This window comes from Lasioglossum baleicum, chromosome 17 (assembly GCF_051020765.1).
Source record: "Lasioglossum baleicum chromosome 17, iyLasBale1, whole genome shotgun sequence".
Lineage (NCBI taxonomy): Eukaryota > Metazoa > Arthropoda > Insecta > Hymenoptera > Halictidae > Lasioglossum > Lasioglossum baleicum.
The window spans coordinates 10406226-10422902 of NC_134945.1; the positions used below are offsets into that span (position 1 = coordinate 10406226).

The following is a 16677-nucleotide window of genomic DNA, read 5'->3' on the forward strand; positions in this document are numbered from 1 at the left end:
CTTTCTGAGTTTGTTTGAGCCTCCAGCTACCGGCGTAAGGATCACCCGCTAATATGCTACGACCATGATTTTCAACCATGGGCGCCATCTTTAATCTGTCGGTTGATCGCGCGCGAATTCGATCCGGCGGATGACACAATTATCATAGAAGAACCGCTCTCGATGATGACACTTGGAGAGAATACACTATTGAGGAACACCGTTTAATCACAACATGTCCGCGATCACGTGCCGCCGCGCGAACACCGTCGGAAGCTTTCGCGAAGCTATTTACGAACACTTTACCGATCTCGGATCCCGTGCACATACGCCATTCGTTCGGGATCACCGCGAAACAACCAGGCCCGGTTGGCGACTTGTAGCACGACGGTAGAAGAGGGAAGGAAAAAGAGAAGGAAAAGAACATGTAATCTCCGAATTTCGATTCCTGTCACGACCTTGAGTCTGGACCAAGTGAACCTTGACGGTAGTGCGCGTACAGTGTGTTCGGTGCCTGTCGCACTTAAATTAGGACTAGTGCACGGCGCGTTCGGTGTTCTACTCTTCGGGTTCTATCTCGTGCCGTGTCGGGTTTGGTCCTTGTTCCCTATCGCTCTGGCGTGTCTCTCCTCCTACTGCTGTTCCTTCGCTCCCATCTCATCCCCGATGCTGTTTCCCGATGGGGTAGGTAAGCCGTGAGGTACCACCCTTATTTTAAGCTCCACCCTTGGAGCAGGATCAGTCGAAAGACCCCTCTGCACACGCACGTGCAAACCTTCCATGTCTGGGTTCCTCGTTTCCGACGAGCGGCGCGAAAGAAAGATAGAGATGGAGGGCTGTAGGTAGACAGGAGCAGGGTATGGAGTTGCTGGGAGCGAGAAAGAAGTTTAGTAGCAAACAGAGACGGAGAGTGACGATCACGCTCGCTTAGGCTAGCTGAGGAAACCCCAAGTGATTCGAATGACGGTCGTGCCGGACGGTCGTGTCGGGCGGTCGTGCACACAGTGCCGACTCGACGGGTGGTCAAATCGAAAGCAAAAGCGATTGCTGGTGGCTCTACTGTTCCGGTGACGAGCCACCAGGATTCTATACTATAGTCTTTCCCTCTCTCTCTCTCTCTCCCTGTTTTTCTATCTTTCTCTCTCTATCGCCCTTTATACTGGCCTTCGCGACCGTAGTTAGTTTACCGCCGCGTCGCATGGCCAATGGCACTGGCTCTCGAACCCTGGGAATTTTCCAACTCCTCGGAACTAGGAACTCGGAACCAGGAACTCCGACCCTCGAAACTTCGTTCTCGCTGGCTACCAGCGGGGTGCACGGGCTAGTAATTGCCGAAAGGGTTGTTCTCATTACGCAACACGATTTATTACCCGGTCGACAGCGACTGTGTTCCTCGGAAGCTTCCCGAAGACCAGACCGTACTCTCATTGTCCCGTCTTCGCGACGCTAAATTCTTCATCTTCTTATTGCAACGCGTTTTTCGAGAACCATTTTGCAAAGGATGAAAATACCGCGTTCCACATTACGATGATCGCATTAACCCTTGCACTTGTTCGTCGAGTGTGACTCGACATCGGAGAAAGACAAAATGTACATGAAACGGGTTTTTAAATGTATTCGGTTCTTCCATTAAGTTTCACAAATATATATTACAACAAAGTTTTAGAGCTATATTTAATGTAATTAGTAAACAAAATTGTTTAAAATGAGTAGCAGTCAAGAAACTTTCGTTTGAAGTCAATTTTAAATGAAACACTTCAAATAGTAGGGAGTTATTGGCAATAAAATTGAAAAATAATTTGGAGTGCAAAGGGTTAAACCGACAAATAAATTCGTGCCGATTGTTTCTCATTGATAGTATTTTTTAATATGGCTATATGTACAGTCAATCTCATAAATATTCGGATACCAGTAGTTGCAAAATTACCGCTTTACATACTTATATACTTTGTACAATAATTAGAGTACTTTGATCGAATTTACTCTTTTTCGATGGGTTAATACATTTACTCCACTACAGATACGTGCAAAATTATTAATTTTTATTGTTTCGTGCATACTATGTTCTCGCGAAATCACAATTTTAACATCGCTAAAATATTTGGACATTTAGCAATACTATTATTTATACATAAAATAAATTATAACAGTATTTTAATATTTCGTTGGGCACACCTTTTGGCGAATTACAACCTCACTCAAATGTGTGGGCATATAAGAAATTATTTCAACCAAATAATTTTGTGGTATTCGTTCCCATTCTTCCATTCTAAGCGGGCTTGTAATTCTTCTTTTGTTTTATCGGCGTTTTTATAATGTTGCGATCGAGTAGGTCCCATAGATTTTATATGGAATTTGGATCCTGTATTGTGGCAGAGGATTGTGACTTTGGAGCAATTGTTGAGGCACTTATTTTATAATAACTTTTAAAACGATTCAGCATACCATGAATTAATTTTAATGTACACTTCGACTAATCGAGAGGATAAAGATATTAAATGATTGCACAAGTTGGTGCCCGATTTTCGTAGATGTCACAAACTCTACGGCGAAGTGTAAAAAAAAATTATATGGTCACCATTCTTTCCTAATTTTAGAAAAGAATACAATTCGAAAATTCTACAATTAGAAAAGAATGGTGACTGTGTATGATTAATCAAGCTGTATTCTTCAAAATTTAATCATTGAATTTTATTTTCAAATCGGGCACGGACTTGTGCAAATCATCGAATCATTCGAATTACTAGGCCCTTTGGGATGTAAATAGATAGTCTTGAAGTACAAGTGTTCCTTTTTTTAGTTAAATTCTTCTGATTATTGTATAATGTACAAGACCTCTTAACAGCTTCTGCAGTGCAAGAGTTGTTGGCGTGCAATGTAGCGTCTGTCACAGTGTTCAAAACAACAAAACTGTTCACGCCTGCACGCACGTTTGCAGAAAAAGGTATGTTCTCTTTCTCACCGTTACACACTGTAAAATGTTTATTGACAAAAATGAACAACGGTTTCTGAAAGTAGAAGGTTCAGGCTTTAAAATGAGACTAGAATGAATATTCCACGACTTTGTTTTATGAAGTTGCAACATTTCGAACGGAAATTTAGCAATCCTTTAGTTTTGCACGCCAGTGTATTTTGAAAGGAAAATATGAGAAGTCTGGGAAGTTCTAGGGTTCGGAAGAAAAGGTTTTTCGGCCGCTTAGTTAAGTTGATATTGTTAAAAAAATATTATAAATAAAACGCCAAATGTAAATTTAGGTCCAATCCCTGACGGAATGAATGAGCTTCGTCCGAAGTTCATTACTTTAATAGTCGTTTAGGGACAAAAAGCTAGCAGTCTTTTATTTTTCCTTATTTAGTACAATAAACTGAAGAATATAGTGAACGCGCGCGCGGTGTATTGAAATAATAAATGTACAACTACAATATGCTGTAAGAATTGTTGGAAATAAATACATTTTACAAAAAGATAGTGCCGCAGTCCACACGGCGAAATCGGTAAAGAAATATTTTTCTTTAAAAAATATTCGTGTTTTTTTTTTGGAAAATTGTTGGGGACATCTTGCCAAGCCAAGAAGAGAATATTATCCAAAACAGTATTAAAAAATCGTGCAAACCTTTATTAATCCGAATGATTGAAGTCATTAAAGGAGGCCCTACAAAATATTGAGCATTGACTTTGATTGATTAATTATGTTATATTTCAAGTTTTCCGTTAAGTGCTAATTCTTTACTTCTGTAAATAAAAATAGATAGGTTAACGAAGCTTCGTTTCATTTCATTCGTATATGGTACGAAAGGCACACTGAAAATATGTGTACAAAGAAAATTGAATTTGTAATGTTTAATAAACAGAAGTTACATTAATTTCTCGAAGTGTGCAATCATTGTTCGAAGAACAATTGATCTAAAAAGGAAAACACTTGTACTTCAAGACTCTCTGTTTACATCCCTGGAAAGCCTAGTCCCGTATATCAAATAGATTCTGAAAAAATTGCTATAAATCAGTTGTTTTCACTGCCGCTATACGAGAAAGTCTCCCTCCCTTAAAAGTCAACTGCGGGAGAAAACCTCGACGAATTCTGGCAAGTGGCAGGTTGTAACCTGCCGTTTACGACAGGAGTTTATAACCACCTTGCTGCATACCTTTTTGGCCGGGCGCAAAGTGCACGCCGAAATGGGAAACATGTGTTGCCAACATGTTCCGGAGGGAAGGCAGCAAGGACGGAAGGACGGAAGGACGGAAGACAGGAACTGAGGAAGAAGAACCTGCCGTTCCCAAGGCGCATCCCCGATGGACAATGTCCACGACCTTTACCGTGGAACACGTGTTTCTCTGCTCCCAGCGTTACCTTGTATTCTTCGTTAAACACCTTCTGTACGCCCTGGCTCGGGTCGACAGGTAGAAAAGCATCTAATACGAAACATGTGTTTCTGCTTTCCCGGTCTCTCGTCATCCCCGCACCTTTCTAGGGCTAAGACGCGTCGTAACGGTCTCGGGTCTCGCCGAGAAGGTAAGGTTTACTTGCGGACCCACGTGCGACCATGGTGGCACCTTTGCCAGGCCAAGATTATCCAGATGTCCAGAAAAACCAGCCCAACAGACCGACAACTTATAATTCCAGGTCATCGAGTTTTTGCCAATTTTTTCTCGGCTATTTCGGCGGCAACTTCTGAACGCCCACGGTGCCCAGAATATTTGCACGGTGTTTTTTTCCCCACGTAAATATTAACTGTACACGTTAACTGTATATATTAAGGGAGGAATCGTTTTTCCAGGATTGCAAGGGTGCGGAATTCGCGTTCTCATTTCCTGATAATATAAAAATGGAGGTTTTCAATAGTCAAAAACGAAAAATAGGACGTTTGAGGGCGATAGCGCTATAGATCGATCTTCTATCTAGCGTTTTCGACTACTGAAAAAACCCCCATTTTTGTATCAGCGAGAAATGAGAACGCGTCTACTCCCTTAACTGTATACGACTGGTATGTGTTGTTTTATAAAAATGACAAGGCTGATGCTTGATGAAGAAATCTATTTAATGATTACTAACCGCAGCATCTTTGTAATTTCAATAATTGTAAAATAAGAAACGGGAAGCCGATTACTGGACCGGTTCGATTACTGTTAAGATGTTCGCTCTTTGACATTATTATTCTACCCATTGTTGTTTAAAACTGCAACTTGTAAATTACTGATTTCTTTAGCATTTATAAATATGTATTTCATGAAAAGTGTGCGTTGTCTTTAAGATATTATAGAACATGAACGTGAATACTAAAAATTGTTTAACACAACGATAAAAGCGTGAGCACATCGATGTTAAATTATTTCTGAAGTATTGTTACATTGCAGTCTGGTTTACATTACCTGAATTGTGACATTTCACAAGTGTAAAATACTGTCTACCAAACATTTAAAACAGTTCGAATAATTCAGCAGGGTTACAAACAATTAAAATGGACGGTATATTAATTTTAATGTGCACAAAGCAGATTCTATTGTTTATAGAATAACAATAAAAATATTATACAAGATAAAATACGTGGTAGCGTTGTTTGCACTTTACAGTATTGAAAATAAATTGATATCGCTGTTTAGATGACAGAATATTTCGAAGAAGCAAGCAAACTTTTACATGATTCGAAGCAACGAAGAAATTTTGAGTTTCCTTCTGTTTCTTGAAGTTGATGGAAACGATTTTTATTTTGCACCTACCGCGATCTAGTTATAATGTCTAACCAGAGGTGGGAAAAACCCACAGAGTTGAAACCCACTTGGAAAAAGCCCACTTTATTCGAAATTTTTATTTGAATAAAATCTTTGCCCAACTCTGCATATAATGAAAGAAACAAATTTTTTAAATCGTTCCTTATGGGTGCATCTCTACCATTTCAATAATCGTAAATTAAAAATATTAGAACCCGTCTCATTTTGGATAAATATGACATTGCTGTACCATTATTCGAAATATATTGTTTACATTATTAAATATGTCCGTATCTAATCAATAGACTGCGGATCTTTATGCAAAATAAAAAATGTTCGCATTGATTGCCAGGCATAGGAGCCATATAAAAATTCCATTCTTCTTTTAATTATCTTATTAAGGTGAACCTAATGCACCGGTGGCCTTAAATCTTGTTAATACCTCCACTGTTTTAAATTGTACGTGCCCATTTTTGTCATAAATGCATAAAATCCGCAGTCTACTAATCAATTACTAAACATTTAGGTATTGTTTGAGGTATTATGTTTCATTTTTTAGTTAAAATTGCTCCGAGTGCAAAGGGTTAATATCAAGGACAACACGATATTTAGCACGTATTTAACCGTTTTGTTAAAGAGTAGCTCATTGTACGAGAAACGTACGATTTTTTTCTGACTTCGTTCGTTCACAGCACGCTATTATACACCATTACGAATATAATCGATATCCGCGATAAGTAATCAGTGAGGGGATGGAGGGAGACGATCCAATTTATACTCGTCGGTGCCTGAATCCGATGTCCAATTAACGGATCTTTCTTCTAATCTCGTCGATTCACGTGAAACGCCTGGAATATTCTGATTCTACTCGTTTGAATTTCTCCGGCCTTCGTTGGTCGACGTGTTTCAAAGAGGAAAAGTAAAGACATGATAATCAAAATCTATTATTATTGACACATTCATGTTATCGGACCAAGTTATATCAGCTGGCAAATATTGTTATGGAAATGTACGATAAAACAATCTCGCATTCTCTTCCGCATTTCGTAGTACGTATTCTTTTTCAAACAAATAAACTTTACAGTGATCTTCGATGCATATGTATATCGAAACAGCACCGGAATTTTTCGGTGAAGAAATATTTCTTGAATCAGCTTTTCTAAATTATAGAAATCGTTGACGCATTCGGTATCGATAACGTCGATTACACCATGTTAAGATATTTATTAGTAAGTTGTGAATGTTCCGTGTTATGTAATATTCATTATTGATCGTCGATTCGATAAGCAAAAGAGACGTATACGTTCGTGACGGAGCTTCAGAAAATACGAATGTTTATGTCAACGAATACATCTACATAAAAATCACGTTATTGTTAGGTGAATGTAAAAATCATTTATATATACGCACATAGTCATGTGCCTTTAAACTGTAAAATATTTATGCTCGCTTTACGCTTGGTATTTTGTTCGGGTGATGTCGAAACAGACTTGCATTTTATCAAACATCGTTGTTTTCTTTCTCGGAAACGAGCATTGCAAAACTAAGACAACATCGAATTTTATTTACTGCGCTCGTGGTTTTGAAATTTTATTATAGTTCATTTGTTAGAATAAAAATATTGTATACATCCTAACGGTCGCCCCGATTTTTTAGGCATTTAGGCCAACCTGCGGGGAGGTATCTCGAATAGAAGTTATTCAGTACTTTGATGAGAATAAAGTGCGATAATATAAAAATTCCGAACAATTCTTCTATTGAATAAAAAACTGAGGTCACCTTGACTTGTTGTCAACCTGTGACCTTAAAAAAAAACGTATTCATTGCCTTTAGATGACCTTGAGTTAAGAAATTCACAGTAATTACGAAAGTAACTTTCCTACGCGTTAAGGAAAAATAGTAATGATTAGAGTGCGGATCTTTATTCATTTATAATTTATAGCAAACTTGTTAGGAAATTAAAAAAAAAAAAAACGAAGATGTCAATATATGACTTCTTCTCTTTTAAAATTATTAAGGGAAGAAATAACATTCAATTCAGTTTCCATTTCCTGCAAACCATGCATACAATCTTTATTTTGCATAAAGATTCGCAGTCCAGTAATGATTATAGCGTGGACGCTAATGCCCTTGATGTTGATGCGACCCCTATACACGAACAATATATGTATAAAAAGCTCTTTCTTCAAATACTCGTCACAAATATGACAAAATTAGATATGCATTCAATTGTAAATTGTTTGATTTAAAGTTTGAAACGCACAGCGTTAAGAAACAATTCTTCGATGTCCGAGTTGATCAAGATCAGATTTTTTAACCAGTTAAAGCTGTGATTGGCGAGTATACTCGTCACGGAGAAATGACAGTATTTTGTGTCATGACGAGTATACTCGTCATGCGTAGAATTTAGTTACCATTGGCTATTTAAATTGTAATTTCAGCGAAAACTAAAATTTTCAATATGTTTAGAATATTTGGAGGTCAGGACGAAATAAAACGAACAAATGAAAAATATTAATAATTTGACATGGATTCATGCATCAACCTTTGCACTGGCGTCATCGCTTGATTTTCGCGACTCTTCTAAAAAAAGGTCGCCACAGTTAACTGGTAAATTAACGATTACTGAAATAATAAAAATGCTTTCATAAGAAATGGTTGTGCAGATATCTTTAATAGAGCAAATAATATGGGACGCACAGAGTCTAAATAAAATCAATCTCGTCATTTTTATAAGGGGACATGCTACTTTTAAGTCTTGGTAGGGCTAGTGTTAAACAATTCAAATGTGACGAACGTCGATCCAGATCGAACCTCGAATAGCCGACATCATTCTCCGACCGTTTTCCCATGGAACGCGTTCAAGAATAAACGGTCCGAAATCAGTGGCAGGAGTTTTCCAGTTGACAAAGGGGAAATATCAGCGAGGAGAATCTACGAAACTGGAAATCTCCGAATCGTGACACCTGAATGTGTCCGCCGACAACGGCGTAACCATCGGAATTAATCAGTCCGCCCGTGGGACTTCTTTGGAAGCCGATGAATCGATTCCGTCTGGAGTTTGGAGCGCATCCAGGGACACGATAGTGGGTCAGCGCGTGAATTGCCATCGTCTGACAATCACAGTGACGCGACGCGTGCACAGTGTATGTACACGCGGAGGATCAAGGAACCCGCTTGCTCCTTGTCTCTTGTTCGTTGTTCGTTGTTCGTGACCGTCTCAATGCATTTTGGAGGGCACGCGAGCCTGCAACTCCGCCACGGCTTAACGTCGACTCACCTACATTCTCGTCGTCGTGTCGTGTCGGGCCCATAACCACCCCCACCCCTTCCTCGCTTTTTCCTCTCGCTGCTAGACCCCCGCAAAACTCACCCTCCTCCCGAAAAACGCCCCTACTCTCTCTGTCTAAAAGACAAGGGGGCTGGGTACCACCCGCGATTCATCATCCCCTCTGGCCACGACCAGAAAATCCATTCACCGATCCCACGACACGAGAACCAGAGTGTGCCCACGCATTTTAACAGTTCGAAGGTTGGCTTCTCGGAGTTGCTCTAGGTCGTTCACGCGCATATGTATACACTCCGTCTCTCGATATGGCCAACTGTATCGAGATCTCCGGAGATCTTCTGTAAGGGACTGTCGTAAAGGCTTGGGACACGTTTTGTTTTTGGCTATGAAATTTTATAGGATGAGAATTACGCAAAAAAATTAATACCGTTTGGAAAGGTATGGTTGACAGCTACATTTTCGCTGCAGAAAGTATAACGACAGCGTTAACGGATAAAAAGTTATAGTCAATTTTCTGAAGACCATCTTTTGACCAAAAACTCTGAAAAGTAAGTGTTAAAATTCAATGTTTATCGAGTATTTATTTCTTAGACCATGATTTCGCACAAAAAACATTGTTCACTCAATAATAATCGGCTTAATCGTCTCACTTTCGCAATCACAGCATTGTGAAATGTGGAATACCTTTGTGATTTGTATTGAAGAACTCGTCGAACACCGAATACCTAATACTGGTTCTTGCGGTAATATTTCACGCAAAATTCAAAGCTCGACGGTTGAAATGTTTATCTTTAACTGCACAACGGTACACGATGCGACTATGCAGACTGCAAATAATATATCATACGTCATGCTAAATTTAAACCCTTGCACTATTATTTATTTTGTGTTTCTTTCGTGGATCTTTGTGCATTTATAGTATTCAGACATTTTCAACAACAAGAGAACATGAATAACAACCAACATTAGCAACATTTTTACATTAGTGACATTAGCGTTTCAAGGAAATTAATAATATACATACATATTTATTAGTAGACTGCGGATCTTTATGAATTTATGTAGAAACTGATTGGACGAATTATAAAACAGTAAAAGATTTTAAAGATTCAGGAATGTAATGTTGCTTTTAATGTAACAAAATCGTTAAGGGATGAAATCATTTTTTATGTTATTCCTTTCTATGTTATTCGGTATTCGAAGAGCTATTAAGCAAAACTGTCATTTTTATATTGAATCGTTTGCGTTATATTTTGGAATCGGTCACGAACTTTCGCAGTTGTTAATATGCATAAATTGACAAAATTACTGAAGCCTTTTTTCAGTGTAGAAGATATGTTTCTGTAGAAATGAGCTAATTTTATATTGTTTAATCCCTTACCGTATTTTAACGAGCCACACTCGTCACGAAGATCTCAAACAAAGTCTAACAAATATGAATGTTACGTCTTCCTTTTCATCTGAAATAAAATTTTATTCGTTTGTATCCAATATTTAAGCATTCAAATGAATGTAGCCACATAAAAAAAATTAATTTTCTTTTCTCTTCTACGACATTTTTCGAGATGAAGACGTTTTTAATCACTGTTATTGCAAAGAAGATGATACGGCAAGGGGTTAATGTAGAAGAAAAGCAATGTCCGAACTTATACGGTGTCCCAACCTTCACGACATTTCAGAAGGCAAGGATTAAATGCCTCTCGTGCTGATCTCGTGAAAGATCAGTGTGCCAAGTTCACGTTAACCTTACTTCAGTTCCATGAACCAAAACGATGGTGACGTAATATTGCTGCAGCCTAAATTATTAGCGGACTGCGTGTCCAGGCATAAATCACGATCTTTACGCCAAAAATACACCAGGAACGATGGGACGAACCGACCCGTCCCACCAAAAGAACAAACAACCGAATTGCCCGGACTTCACCGGCGCGCCGCAGCCCCTACAAACACCACCAGCTATACTACGGCAAATCCAATTTATTATTTGCCGCACAACGACTAGGGGCAGTCGTGGCATCTTTAAGGGATGTATTTGAGATGAAAACATCCGGTCGATGCTCAATTCGATGTATTTCCCCACTCAAAAAGAGACACTCTTTACGCTTTAGATGAGTAACATTTTCTTGTGAACGATTTACGGTGACAGTCGAAAGAAAGTTTAAATCGGAAATTATGCACACGAGTATTAATAACTAGCGCTAGATAGTTTTTCAAATATTGATAACATTCAGCTAATTTCAAGCACCCTCGCCACGCTGTGCGACATCAAAGTTCTTTTGTTTGTTCGAGTGTTTTCACAACTTTTAAAACAGTGTTTACTTTCGAAAAAGTAAGTTTAAAGTCTTCCACATCTTAATAATAATAAAATATTAACAACTACGTAGTACACGTTTGCCGATATGCCTCTTCATTGTATACTAACATCTGCATCCTTATACAATTACTCCATAGCGGTTATTCATGCAAAATAAACATTTTATATCCGGATCATAACAAAGTGGAGTGAAATAGAAATATATTTTCTTTCGAAATATGTTTAATAGATTGAAAACGATATAACAGTAGTTTCAAATTCTTCTAACGTTTTTACTGTTTTAAATTAAACCTACTCATTTCTGCCGTAAATGTATAAAATCCGCTATCTATTAATTACACATTTAAACATAAATTGTCTTCCCTCTTCCGCGTGAAATTATTACAAAGAAATGATTATTGGAACCATGAAAATTACGGCAAGGGGTTGATTGCAAGTATACCAACCGAGCTATAAGCTGTAATAGACAGCAACCGAGGTTTTACAAAACAATAAAACTAACAAAATGTTTCAATATCAAAGTTGTAGAACACAAAAATGTAGAATTAAATTTACTTCTGTCCTCTCGGTTTCTTTACTGTTTTCATTGTTTTACGTAAACCATCAATTTTCTATCTTCTTTTGTAGTTTTCTCGCTTCCGTTATTTTACGAGATGTTTATCAAAACTGTATTGCTGCTTTAAAATGAAGATTCAGTTGGTAGAAATAGTGATAATTATAGCATGCATTACTATTTCAACTTTCGTCCGTCACTGTAGTTTCCGTATCGTCGACGGTGAAAAACATTCGCGATTTCTGTGCTACACAGATCTGCGCTATTTTTCGCGTAGACGGAGGCCCGTTTGCGTTTGTGTACTTCAACGCAGAGCATACAGCAGAACTACGGATATGAAAATAGCGCCGGTACGACACGCGTGTAAATCTCAACAAATATTATCTTTGTCACTATTCCCCGCGCACACGGATCTTGCATATTTGCTCAAAAACTATATAGACTGCGCTCGATATTAATCCCTCGTTCACGCGCGAGATACGCCCTCTATTTTCTCTACAGCGGCGTTGCAGAGACGCGCGCGCAACAATGTGATTTATATTTAATAATAATTGCATTAGTCGTCGTCAAATTTCTTTGGTCAGATAAAGGAAGTGGAAGTTTTCATCGGTTGACCAGGATTTACCGTCGGAACTGCGACAAGGGGGAAATCCTAATCCGGTTAGGGAGAAATTATTCTATCCCTTGAAGGACACGAACGTACATCTCCGAGGCTCCGAACAATTTCACTGTGTTTCTGGGCAAAGGATGATTTTGCTAAACCTTCTGTTCTCTAGGGTTAATTCCAAAAGTAAGGTATAAAACTCTTATGTCGTGAAGAGCAAAGTCGGTGCTTCTGAAAATATCCCATTAATTGAGAAAGGCTTAGGTCTGGGACAGGTATTTAGGGATTAATCACGTGCCTGTGGGAGTATTTTGTATTTGTAAAAGTCAACATGGCAGGAATTAATTTGCAAAGTTCGTGGATTTACTTCCTCTGAAATTTACTGCAGTTTAAGAATATATTTGATTTTTTTATTAAGATATAAAGCCGAAAGGGCAAGTTTGTGCATCAATTGCAAAGCACAGAGGCTAAATATAATCTTATATATTAATACTCTTAAAGTTTTCTAATCTTTTCACTGTTTATGTGTGTGAACTTGCAACTACTCATTTTTATCATAAATGCATAAAATCGATCGAGAGTTAGAGGAAAAATTAACAAATTTCTTCTGTATTATCCTTTTTATAATATTTTACGTTCTACTTTTTGTAATTTTTAAGATCCTTCGCTCTAACCCGAACAAATGGAAACAAATATTTTAATTTGTCACATAGTATAATTTACGTATAGCCTTAATTACACGAGCACTGCTTTAATTCGCCAAAAACGACAATGCCGCGATGTTTTCTCCAAAAAGTGGTCGAACTCGCCTATTTATTTCTTAGAAAAAAAATCCTTGGGGAACTCATCGGAGATATTTTGTACAACTGAAAAATCATAATTTAATTCAAAGAACTGCTTAGCTAAGCCATGATTTGTTTTCCAGGAGTAAATAATTCGTGATCGAAAGGGTTAATAGGCTTTCGAGAGAAAATAAATTTCTATTTCACTTCAGTTTGTAGGAATTCAGGTAGAAAATTTGTCTTTGCTCTTTTTCATCTACTGATGATTTCTTTAGCTTCGTAGACCGGAATCTGTTGAGCATCATCATACTTTCGATTTCCCATGATGAAGGAGTACGCGATTGAATGATCAACGGTACGTCGATTTTCTCGGGTCGCATGTCTGCCCGCGTGAAGCGATTCCACGTGGAGCCGTCAATACTCGGAATCGCGACGCGTTTAAATTGCGGTACAAGCCGTGTTTCTCTTCCATTGTGCTGACCACGTACGAGTATCGGGCCGGGGAACGGGCCGGTACGTTCGCAGACATGGGCATACATACATACATATCTTCTGTGCTGTTGGCTCTTACACGTATGGTCGCGTAGGCTGATATTTAGACGGCACAACACGTGGCTCGAGCAGCGTGGCCGCGCCGTCCACCGTCTACCCTGCCCCGCCGGTCTACGTACTTACTCCACTTACTAACAATGTTGTTCGTCAACTCAACAAACAACACCCGCGAGCCAACCGAAGAACGTATATAGCCAGTAATCCTACACTTTTCTCCCTTTCGCCACCCTCGTCGCCGTCTTACCCGTGCCACCTCGGATTTCTCTTACGTCTTGCAACCAACGTTGATACACTCTCGCGACAAGCTGATCTCATTCTGTTGGTCGAGCGTTTATTTAAAAGAAACATGGTAACCCGATTTCGCGCACAGTGGCGCACCGTTCGAGTATACAACAACGCTTGCAGTAGTTAGCAAAAGTTAGCCATCTTGACGGCGTTGCTTTATTTCGCCGCTTTGAATCGAAGCCTTCTAATGTATCTGAGAAGAAACGAAAATGCCTCTTCAATAGCGTAACCACGCCGCGATTAACTAATTTCGAGGCGGTAGACTCGTTTCAAGAATTGCAAGAGTGCGGGACGCGCGTTCTCATTTCTAGATAATATTGGGTTGCGTAATGAATTCCCGCGTTTTTTGTATTTTATTTTTTTTCGCAATTTTGTGTTTTGTTAGGTGAAGTATATAATATGCGTTCGCAAGTCCTTCTCTTGCTCTACAAACCTATCTGCTTCAATTTTACGAATTAATTAATTTTAATCAATTTTCAGGCTTTTTTTCAATGGCAGTTCCAGGAGACATCTGCTCGACATCTCACTCAAGCTGTGCGACACCCAAGTGTTCGCTTAAAAAGCTCCAAGTTTTTGAGTAAAGCCCATGGAGCGAAGATGGTTAGCGATGGTTAGTGATAGATACAAAATTGCGGGAATAAAATAAAATACAAAAAACGCGGGAATGTATTACACAACCCAGTACAAAGAAGGTATTTTTCAGTAGTCAAAAGCGCTAGATAAGAGAACAATCTAGGCCGCGATCGCCCTCGAAAGTCTTATTTTTACGTTTATGAGGCATTATTTGGCAGCATGTAGCTGTGAAAATACGCGTCGTAAAAAGTTCTAGCGTTTTTGAATACTGAAAACTCCCATTTTTCTATTATCGAGAAATGAGAACGCGAATCCCGCACCCTTGCAATCCTGGAAAAACGAGTTTTACTCCCTTATGGTGACTGAGACGCCACTAAAAATTGCTGCGCCATTATTCAAAATATTGTCTACATTATTAAATATATCTGTATCGTATTATTATAAAATTTGAGGGAGAGATCTAAATATTTGCAGTTGTGTAATTGCTCTACAACAACCCCAGTCGCGTTTTGTACTCTGTACGGTTAGTCACCGAAGATAGTCCCCACTGATCATCTGATCAAACGAGACTTTTTTGAGTAAATTGTCGAATGTTGAACTAGAGGAATACGACGATTCGAGATCAATTAATTTCGAGATGTTCCGGGGTAAGAAGGATTTCTGTGTCAACCGCTGATGGGACGGTTTATCGATTGCGAATTCGAAACTCTGTTTAGACGCCGGAGTCGCGGCGCTGAAACGTGAGAAGTCGGTCCATAACCCCGCGGCAGGCGACAACCGAATCGTTAAACATCGCAATAGCCAGAGATTGTAGTTAAAACACAACAGCCGAATTTATGGTCGTCGCCGTCATTCGGTCGAAACTGGTCACATTTGGGTATTCATCGAAGCAAGTCATTTCTAATTATCTTATTAAACCAAAATATGCCTAATCCAGTGACCAAAGCGTTCATAACTCAGAACCGAGCATTCCTAAATCAGTCGCACAGCATTCTGAACTCTCGCACCGAACGTCTGTCGATACATATGTATACGCCGTCGTTGTAATTCTTCCAAATAAGTTGTAAAAGCGCAATTATAATATTAACTCGTGTTTGCAACCTAGCTGAGAAATTCAACAATTCTGACAGGTAGCAGGAGGCAACTGGATCTCGGGAAACTCGCAGGAATTATTCTGATTCCAAAGAAGTGCCGAATTCGTGATCGCATTAGCAGGAAAGACTAATCAGGCCTTAGGAAAACCTTTGCCTGGTCTCCGGACTTGTGACCTCCTTGTAGTCCCAAACTAGACTGCGGATCTTTATGCAAAGTAAAAATTGTCTGCATCAATTGCAAAAAGTGGAAACTACATTTTTTTTCTATTTATGCTTACCCAGGCCCCGAAATGGGGTCTATACAGCTGAACATGATTTACATTATTTTACAGAATTTTAGGGTTACAGAGTTACACAGTTTTACAGAGTTTTACGGTTTGAGTGTCTCTGATCAGGGCTCATCCAAGGGCAAAACCTTCTTTGAGCGCTTTTATATTTCTAATCGAATCCCTTGGTTTGCCAATAATAACTTTGGAGGTGTTAAGAGGGAGTTTGTTACTACTGTTAATCGTATCAGGGCCAATCACTGCAACTTGGCTGCCTCATTGTTCCGTGTGGGCATTGTTAATCATACCAACTGTAAGTGTGGCTATGAAATGGAGGACCTAGGCCATGTCTTGGAACTAGACTAACTGATGATCTACGTAGGTTGGGGTTCTTTCTGCCCCTCAGAGCCGATATATTCTTTACCAGACCTAACATCCGGGCGTGTTTGCGTATATTTACTTTCTTTAAAGAAACTAAATTGAATGGTATTTCTTCGGTTACTGATTATTAGACTGCGGATCTTTATGCATTTATGCCTTATAAAAATGTTCAAAAAACGCTGGAGTATCGAATTCGACAGAATAATTTAGTACGATTTTTATTTATTATCGATCTCCAGAAGCTATTACCGATGAAGATGGAATTTATTTAGTCCCAGAGTTTCTTCAAGTTTGTCTA

The 16677-nt window shown here is 38.9% G+C and overlaps 1 protein-coding gene across 3 annotated transcripts in view; it reads right to left on the reverse strand.

Annotated features, from left to right (window-relative positions):
* The window catches only part of Sim (bHLH transcription factor single-minded), a 76007-nt gene that overhangs the window by 31531 nt on the left and 27799 nt on the right, over positions 1-16677 (reverse strand). The window contains exon 1 of one of the 3 annotated variants that reach the window (XM_076441758.1): positions 1-16677. This exon is cut by the window's right edge and continues 17041 nt beyond it. The exons of the other annotated variants lie outside the window; for them this stretch is intronic. Coding sequence (XP_076297873.1) covers positions 1-88 — 88 coding nt within the window. The 5' untranslated portion in view covers positions 89-16677. 3 annotated transcript variants of the gene reach the window in all.